The 10301-nt window shown below is 31.5% G+C and overlaps 1 protein-coding gene across 1 annotated transcript; it reads left to right on the forward strand.

Annotated features, from left to right (window-relative positions):
* The first annotated feature begins 2993 nt into the window (after window positions 1–2993).
* Window positions 2994–4050, forward strand: LOC132267512 (heavy metal-associated isoprenylated plant protein 26-like). Its single transcript, XM_059768668.1, has 2 exons — window positions 2994–3119; window positions 3453–4050. The coding sequence occupies exons 1-2, from the start codon at window positions 3033–3035 to the stop codon at window positions 3831–3833; spliced, it is 468 nt and encodes a 155-aa protein (XP_059624651.1). The 5' UTR covers window positions 2994–3032; the 3' UTR covers window positions 3834–4050.
* The last annotated feature ends 6251 nt before the right edge of the window (window positions 4051–10301 follow it).

Below are 10301 nucleotides of genomic sequence, written 5' to 3' on the forward strand. Positions count from 1 at the left end.
CTAAAAACGTTTTCAAATTTATTTCGTAACACTCACATGAAAAACAGAGTTATATTTGAATAATGAAATGAGTTTTTATCTATGGCTGACAAAATCAATTTCATAATTTCGTGAAACATATCATGCGAGCGGACCTACATGCACCTCTGAATTTTTTTTTAATAATAAATATTTTACTTTTTTTCAGTTATATATCCATGAAATATTACAAATACACCATTTAAAAAAACTAACAAGGGTCCTACGTCACTGATATTCAAGACTCATTTTGAATGCCTAAAAAAACTTGTTCCATTAAATCTGACTCCATTTCTGATGATGTCATCAATAAAAAATTATTACATGAGTCACACTCGATTCATTAATGTATAAAAAATTAAATTATTCAAATTATTAATATTATTCTTGTGTGTGTTGTTTGGAATGTTGAAGCAAAGTTTTTTAGAGAATGTACAAATGGGCTGGGGAATAGCAAGCCCAAAAAAGAGGAAGAAGAAATAAGGCTTGGCCCAACAAAGATGTTGGCCTAAAATACAACATAAAAACATATAAACAAAAACAAAACTGGCCCAACCCCAAATGAGGTCTTCCAACCCGGTGCAAAAGCGAGAGAATGCAACAAAAGGAGGTATTTCCTTAATGCAACAAAAGGAGGAATTTCTTTAGTCACATAAAGCGGTGCAAAAGCGAGAGTTTAACCAAATTTAAATCACACGGGAGCAAAGGAGGTATTTCTTTGGTCACATAAAGCAGGTGCAAAAGTAAGAGTGTAACCAAATTTAAATCACACGGGAGTAAGAGTGACGCAAAGCGTAAGAACAACATCCATTCAGAAAAATCATATGACTCAAGTCTTCCCATGGTTATCAGGAAAGGAAAAAAAATAAAAAGTTCTTCCCAGGGTTAGAGGCTTAGAGCACACCAGTGCACAAGAGCGATCCAATGATCAGGAATCAGTATCTATTTCATGGTGTACCTTTTTTTTTTTCCTTTTTTTTTTTTTTTTTTTTTTTTTTTTAGCACATTCAGCGGTGTACTTTCCTTCCATGGAGTACAACTCCACAAATTTTTAATTCTCTTGCATTAATAATTCCTTCATATTCACAGAGATAGGGGACATAATTCACATGGATATAGTAAGTACGGGCTGCTTTAATGGTTACATTTTCCCTTTCACTCATACTATGGGGAAGAAGTGGACACTAGAAGTACTATTAATTAAGTTGCAGAATTAAACTGTATCAATTTTTATAGATTGTTCTGCAAAGCATTTTTCACTATTTAAAATATAAATATCTTCATTTTAAAATTCCATTGGATTCTAGTGGAATAATGTAATATATGAATAATACTCTTTCAATCAAAGAAATATTTCAATGATTTCCATCTTTGTATTTCGAAAGGAAAGGGGATACGGAGGATAGGAAATTTCTTCCAACCTGATTCTTTCTAAATTTTCTATTTCAGTAATTCAATAAATGGGTTCTTATCAAATTCATTCCATTATAGGTGACTTTACCTCTATAATTTTTTATTTTATCATTAACTTTCACCATTTTATATGAACACAAACTAAAAATTGATAGATATAAAAATGAAAAAGAAATTAAAGAGTGAAAATTACTCTATTTTTTTGGAAATTAATATTGAATTTTGATAGACTGAAAAACAAAGAGAAACATTATTCGAAGTATCTTAGTCCAGTGTGATTTTTGAGATTCACTGCTGGGTTTTGTTAAACTAAAAATGATAAATTTTTAAAAAAATTTTTTAAAAAAATCTATATATGGGGACACAGAAAACAAAATGTAAATTAATGTATATTTTTTAAGAAATTAATATCGAAAATTGATATACTGAGAAATGGAGATAAACATCATATCTCAATTGGGTGCGATGCAATTCTCACGTTTATTGATCTGAAAATAAAAGGCAAAGTAATCACAAAATTGATAAATTTGGAAACGAAAAACAAATATAAAAATTGATATATATAATCTCATATCGGACTGCGCTCAAAATCACATATCCACATGCTGGACTGAACTCACAATTCTAGATCAAAAGAACAAAAATGAAATATAACATAGAGATACAAATAGAGAATAACAAAAAAAAATGTGTGAAAGCACAGAGAGAGAGAAAATCACCAGAAATAAGAAAATAAAAACTCAAAAAATGGACCAAAAGTTAAAAATGTTGGGACCAACCGATCAAAAGAAACCAAAACGTCTTCGGTTAGAGGCCAATTGATTATTTTTTTTTTATTTTTTTATTTTTTTATTTTAAGGACTTACATAATTAAAAGTATAGACTGTGTGTGTGTGTGTGTGTTATAGCCTATACTAATAAAAATTTAAAAAATCTAAGGGGGCCATAGCCCGCCCCCGACTAGGCCGACAACATGGACATGGATTTTTCAACCAGCGAAGTGATAAAGTGTTTTTCCTTTTCCTTGGTCGGCAAGTACAGTGTTCAAATTTTCTTATATATTAAGCTAATGTGGCAGTTAAAAAAATGTTTGATCCGCTCACTTTTGGCACGTTTAATTCAATCATTCTCATTGTCATCTTAAAGTCGGTTTGTTGTGAAGTTTTGTTTTACCTTAACTGCCAGCCATCAGTCAGCACCGAAAATCCTAAAAAAGTTTAAAGTCCAAGAAAGTCAATTCTACAAACACCCCAGACAAAACACTCCATCAGATCATCAGTTTTCTAATCATCTAACCACCACCATGATCTTTACACGTGTGCATATCCACACTTGGCTGCAAATCCTGCCGTCAACTCACAACTGGAAAATTCAAACCGACCTTTGAAAATTAAGTGTTATCCACTACAAAGGAAATTACATAGAAAGTGATAAACCCTGAAGATCGATAGTGATGGCATGGGAACCCAAATGTGCCACGTGTACGCCACGTAGCAACCACTTTGCCGCCTAACACAGCTCTATATATAGACACCATGATCATCAGTCTTCAAAGCAGAAGTGAAGTGTGTTTCAATACAGATATTGCAGAGAGTTCGAAGATGGGTATTTTAGATTATTGCTCTGATCGTATTGATTTTTCTCGCACTCACAGTAGTAAGAAGCTCAAAAAACGCAAGCAATTTCAGGTATATATATATATATATATATGTTTAGAACGGAAGTTCAAACCGAGAATGTTAGTTCGAAGAATTAAATGCATTTAGGGATAGAAATCCCCCTGAGCTAGCATTCTCGATTAAACGGTTTAAGCTTGAAATTTATTATGATAATTATATATACGATACTGCTATTTAGAATGAAAATCCAAATAGAGAATGTTAATTGAAGAATTTAATCTTCTCAACTAGATTCTTGATTAGAGGTACAGTTAAATTTGAAAATATAGGTCTATATATGTGTGTTTGTTTGTGTTATAATATGTATCATGGGTTCTAAGTATTTTTGGATGATATGATCAGACGGTGGAGATAAGGGTGAAGATTGATTGTGAAGGGTGCAAGAAGAAGGTGAGGAAATCAGTGGAAGGCATGAAAGGGGTGACACAAGTGACGGTGGAGCCGAAGCAGCACAAGCTTACTGTGATTGGATACGTGAACCCAAACAAGGTCTTGAAACGTGTCAGGCATCGGACGGGGAAGAAAGCTGAGATGTGGCCTTACGTGCCGTACGATGTGGTGGCGCACCCTTACGCGCCTGGGGTGTACGACAGGAAAGCCCCGCCTGGCTTCGTGCGAAACGTGGATCCTCAGGCTTCTGGCCTCGCACGTGCCAGCTCTACTGAAGTGAAGTTTACTACTGCGTTCAGTGATGACAACCCCAATGCTTGTGTAGTCATGTAACCCTACCTAGGTATATAATATACATATATATATATATATATATATATTGTGTATAGGGCTTGTTATTTGTCTTGTTTAATTGTATATTCATAGGTAGGTAGATATGTGTGTACTAGTGTATATAATACAATATGTGGGTTTGTGATGTTAACATATGCTTCAGATCTTGGACCTATAGGTTTATAATTCTATTTATTTTTAAAATCTTGCAAGTGCTAGAAAGGTATACTATTCTTGATTTTTCTTTTAATACAATTATATCTGCATGCATGAATCTTACTTGGCGTAATGTGATTGACTTGATCAGAGAACTAAGCTCATTAATTCATGATGTATTATTAAATTAATTAGTAACCTAATTAGTGTTAAAAGACTTATTAAAGAGCTGAGATACTCAATAGTGAAATTGAATTTAGATTGGTATGTGAAAAAAGTTTTATCACCATTTGGTGACTTAATTTTGAAACAATTTCTAATGGACTTGTCTAGGATTATTAAATACTATCCACTTCCATCGAGTCTTTTTAAAATTATTAAGTCCATGTTGAATTTAGATTGGTATGTGAAAAAAGTTTTATCACCATTTGGTGACTTAATTTTGAAACAATTTCTAATGGACTTGTCTAGGATTATTAAATACTATCCACTTCCATCGAGTCTTTTTAAAATTATTAAGTCCATGTTGAATTTAGATTGGTATGTGAAAAAAGTTTTATCACCATTTGGTGACTTCATTTTGAAACAATTTCTAATGGACTTGTCTAGGATTATTAAATACTATCCACTTCCATCGAGTCTTTTTAAAATTATTAAGTCCATGTTTTTGCTAATAAGCTCAAGGCCCCACAAACAATGCTTAATTTTAATTTTCGCATACTATTCCCAAACAATTTGGAGGCTACTAAGTACAACATCACAAACCTGTTACCTAACTCCTCAAATACTGTTAGTCTACATTAGTTTGACGTACTCAGCTAAGCAGAGTAGTAAGAGCATCTTCAATCGAATTGTCAAATTTTGGCAATCTAATATTTGCCATATTAACATTTTTCAAGAGTTGTATTAAATTTTTCAAAATTTACATCAACGTTTTGTACTCTCTATATTTTAGTTATTGCTTGTGTTCTAATAATATTGCCTTTTCGGCTCTCCAAAAATAATAATATTTTATTTTTTCCTTTTTCTTAGGGTTATTAAATTGAAAATAAATAATATAATATCAATTACAAAATAAAAGAAATATAAAAAGTAAAAATGAAAGAGGGTGGGAGGAGAGTCTTTAGCTTCCCCATTTCCTTCAAACTTCTTGAGGAAGTCATTATCCTTCCTTTTTAAAATCCCATTTGATCCGGTCTTTGGTGCCCCCCTCATTGTGATTTTAAAGTCGGGTAGTCATCAAGTTAGCGCTAGGGGTGTTCAAAAAATTCGGTGAATCGAAAAATCGGATCGGACCGTACTGAATTGGGTGATTTGGACTAATTGTATAGCGGTTTGATCGGGTCCTAGGCCCAAAATCATGGAACCATAATTTTTCGGTTTGGTCCTGATTTAGGGTCGTACTGGACCGGACCAGCCCGGACCGAACCGTTACTATATTATAAAATATATATTTATATATGTATATCATATCCGAAACCCTAAATCAATTAAAGTTCTCACATGTTCCCTTTTTTTCTTTTGTTCTTTAAATTCCTTATAAATTTCTTTTTAAAAAAGTCAAATTTCCCTTTTCAAATATATTTCAATTTTCTTTCCTTTCCTTTCAAATATATATCTCAATTTTCTTTCCTTTTTTATCTTCTTAATTTTTTTTTTTAATTTATTTATTATTATTATTTTTTTTGCGTATTATATCAATATTAGTTGATATTTTATTTTATTTTTTTTAAAAACTTTGCCCCCTCAAAATTAAAATAAAATAAAAAGAAAATCAACTGAGACCGATAAACCGAACCGAACCAAACCGGTTTTTCGTGATTTGGTTTGGTTTGGTTCCATGAATATTATGATTTGGTCTGATTTCAAAAATAGTGAAACCGTTATAAATGGTTTGGTCCCAAAATACTCCCAATCCGGACCAAACCGGACCATGTGCACCCCTAGTTAGCGCAGTCGGCACTGAAAAACCTAAGAAAGTTTAAAGGGCAAGAAAGTCAATTCATCCACAAACCCCAAAAAAACACTCCATCAGATTATCAGCTTTCCTCATCATCTAACCACCACCATGATCCTTACACATGTACAAATTCACACGTGGCTACAAATTCTGCAATAAAAAACCCAACTAGCTAGCTAGCTAGAAAAATCAAACCGACCATTCAACTGTTGTAGTTAGGGTTTTTGGACTAGACCACGACTAGGAGGATATAGCACAATAGATTTAAAGGGGAAATGGGGTTGGAATAAGAAATGGGTCCATTAAGAAAATATTAGATGTTCTAGAGTCTTATGAAAGTAGCGGTTCTAATATATAAAAGTAACGGTTCCGGGCAATTAATATGTTCAGTATATTAAATATATACTACGTGTGTGTGTGTGTGTGTCTATATATATATATATATATATATATATATATTCTTCTTCAACCAGCAGTCAAATGGAGAGAGTGTGTGGTCCCCACCGTTGTACAACATTGGAGGTGGGAGTGGGACCAACACGAGCCATTCGATTCTTGCTCGAAAATTTTAGGTGCGTGCGCAAGATATTGATGAGATCATAGGATTGTGATTGGAATTGAGTTAAAATTTTAAAATCAAAAATTATTTTGGATGGAATTTAGGCAAAGATTTTACTAATCCGAACAGCCCTAGGAACTTGAAATACAAGAAAATATATATTTTAATATTTTAATGTTATACCTTGTTTGTTGTAATACCCCTAATTTTAAAAGGATAGTCTCAGTATTTATTTATTTGTTTTAATTGTATTTTTAATTATTTAATTGATTATTTGACTAATTGCTTTTGTGTTTAATTGAATTAGGTATTACTTGATTATTTGATTACATGTCTATGTATTATTTGTATTTGTCTATGTGTTAATTGTTTAATTAGATTATGTGCTTAAATGGTATTTTGTATTTGTCTATGTGTTAATTGTTTAATTAGATTATGTGCTTAAATGGTATTTTGTATTTGGCTATGTGTTAATTGTTTAATTAGATTATGTGCTTAAATGGTATTTTGATTAATTGTGAATTAAATATTTTCGTTTTTTTATTATTTTCTTTTATTTTTATTTTATGGTTATGGTTAGTAGTAATGGGCCAACCAATTGGGTCCCTTGGACTACTTGGATAGGAGGTTGGATGTGTATGAATTATTACCCATGGATAGTTGTGTATGTATATATATAGATATATATTATATACATATATAAAAAGGAAAGTAATTTATTAATTACTTTTATGGTAACTTGGGTAGTAATATTTAATCTGATTTATATGTTTTATATTTAAATAATAAAAATATACGTAAATTTGATACGTGTTATGTTTTAAGTTACTTTATAATATTATGGTAACTTAAGTATTATTGGATAATCCATTAATAAATAATGGAATGTGTATAATTTATTTATTTAATAAAGATATACATAAATTATATACGTAACATATTTTACTTACCTTTTTAATATATATAAAAAGGAAATTAATTGAGTAGTTACTTTTATGGTAACCTGGGTAGTAATATTTTATCTTATGTATATGTTTTATATTTAACTAATAAAAATATACATAAATTTGATACGTATTATATTTTAAGTTACTTTATAATATTATGGTAATTTCAGTATTATTGAATAATCCATTAATAAATAATAGAATATGTATAATTTATTTATTTAATAAAGATATACATAAATTATATACTTAACATATTTTACTTACCTTTTTAATATTTTAATATTTATTTTTTTTGAATTGACGTGGATTGGGAAAAAAGGTTAGGGTTATTTTATTTAGCCTATAAATATATAGCTATAGGTTGTAAAAGGGGATTAGAAATATTCACGTGATATATTCTAGAGAGAGAGAGTTAGAGAAGGAAGGAGGAAAAGGAAGGAAGGAGGAGAAAAACCCTGTAGAGAGAAGATCAAGGAAGAAGAAGTTTAACTTTAGATCCGAAAGTTTTAAGGCAAGTTCTTCTTCTATCTCTTTCCCTTTGATTCGTGTTTTTGTACATGCCTAGGAAATTCCAGGATTTATTAAACACATAAAATTAAATTATTATGCATGTTTAATTAGATTAGAATATAGGTTTTATGAATTTTATTCAAATATGTTCTTGTGTTATGAATTGATAAATGCATGATTTTGATTTGATTTCCGGTGTGAATTTTTACATGTTTAAATTATGTATTTTTCATATCTGTGGAATGATGGAACGTAGAAATATGCGTAGGATTTCTGAACATTAAATAGGAACTAAGTTTGGGTTTAAATAAATTTAAATAGACTCAATCATAATGATGCTTGCTATTTGAATGTTTTAAACAAACGAATGAATTTAATCTTTTAATATGTTTTAGCAATTGAGATTAAATGTGTAGGATGAATTGGATATGGAGAATGCTTATTTGACAGTATAATAAAATATCATCATATGTATAAGAATCAGTTAATGTAGGACATATGATATAGGAAGCTTAAATAAATAATAAGTCATTCCTATTTTGTGATAACTTGATATCATATTATTATAGTTATTTCTGAATTGTTTAATGTATTTCCTTAATCGTTACATTAATTGTTGGATTGTGTGGTTTAATGCACCGGTATGGAACGGTGGCATTCTAAGGACGGATTAACTTATCAGTTAAGTTCTACCTATTTTATAAAAGGGAATGGATTAACTAAAATATTAAGTCCTACTTATATTCAAGTCAGGTTAGCTGAACAAGTTGAATGACTTATGGAGGATTAATTTATTATATAAGGGAATGGATTAACTAAAATGTTAAGTCCTGTTTATATTAAAGTCAGATCAGCTGAACAAGTTGAATGACTTATGAAGGATTAATTTATACTGAATATGATGGTTATTAGATTATATATATATATATAAGTATGGTGCCATGATATGAGTTTGAGTCTCAGGATCAGTGGTTAGGGTGCGTATATTGCCAGGGATGTGTAGCTAGATATAGTGTAGTTGTGTACCCTGGTAGGTCTAGGTACTCATGCCCACTATATGTGCGTTTTGCATGTTGCCTACTATTCAGGTTGAGACAACCCTATAATCTAGTGAGGTTCCTTTAGTGTGTATATATATATATATATATACGGACTACCAGTTACTATTGGATTGACTAGAATGTATATGTGTATCGGATCTCTACTTGGACTGTAGTAGAGTAGAACTTGTTTGTGGGCCTGACCCACCATTATTTTTCAGATGTTCGTCAGGAGTAAAGGTTGTTCGTGCTGAGCGGGGATCAGTCTACTTCATTCTTCCAATGCTACATAGGAGTTTCTTTATGATTCAGTTTCTTGATTTAGACAGTTATTGCTGTCATTTGTTTAGTTTGGATTTTCTAGGGGTCCACACAGTATGGATTCCCGAGTTGTATTTTAGAGGATTAGTTGTATCAGAAGAGTTTATTAATTAATGAAAATATATTCTGAGGTTTATTATTAGATTATAATTTTAGTTTCTTGTCAACATTTTATTTATTCTTCTTTATTCTTTTGTACTCTGTATTCGTTTATTATCAATTTGTTTTGATATCCTCGGGTATTCGGGCGTGGGCCTGGCCAACCAGCATTCGGGAATCCGGGGGTATCACATTTGTGTAAAATAAAGATAAAAATAGGTGATTTAATATTTAATTATTTATATTAATTGAATTTTAGTTATGGAAACACTATGTAACGATCCAAATTTAGAGAATTCGAATCGCTAACTGGGTCTTTATCCTAATTTGATGACACATAAGGACACTATAGTCATTTCACGTTATCGTAATGATTCTAGGGTCCATAAGGGCATAACGGTCATTTGGCATGGTCCAAGATGCATGGTTTAGGGCCCAAAAAAAATTGGTAAAATGATTAGGTAATCGCTAACTGAGACGCAGTGTAGGTGATGTGGCTGAACAGTGATCCATAGAGACAGAGGAGGTAGGTGTGATCAGTTTAACTTTATGCTGCATGAGAAATGAAATGTGAAAAGGAGTGATCAACAGTGGCCATCGCCGGACTTGGGTCCAAAAATTTAGAACCAAGGCCATGCCGATCCAAAAACCACAAACCGATCAGTCAGGCTTACATAGAAGAGAGGGCCCCAATTCAAGGACCCCTTAGTTCCCCTATAAAAGAATGAAATTCCTTGACATTGAAGTCCAGCTATTAGTATTTTGATCAAGCCATGCCTTCGCTGCTGCTTGCATTAATCAACTCAAGAGAAAAATAATAATAACAACAATAACATCTTTGGCAGCAAGGGAGGAACTATTAATGGGCTAACT

The sequence above is a fragment of the Cornus florida genome, unplaced genomic scaffold, assembly GCF_030987335.1.
Source record: "Cornus florida cultivar Cherokee Brave unplaced genomic scaffold, ASM3098733v1 CherokeeBrave_3.0.0_Hap2_Chr07, whole genome shotgun sequence".
Classification (NCBI taxonomy): domain Eukaryota; kingdom Viridiplantae; phylum Streptophyta; class Magnoliopsida; order Cornales; family Cornaceae; genus Cornus; species Cornus florida.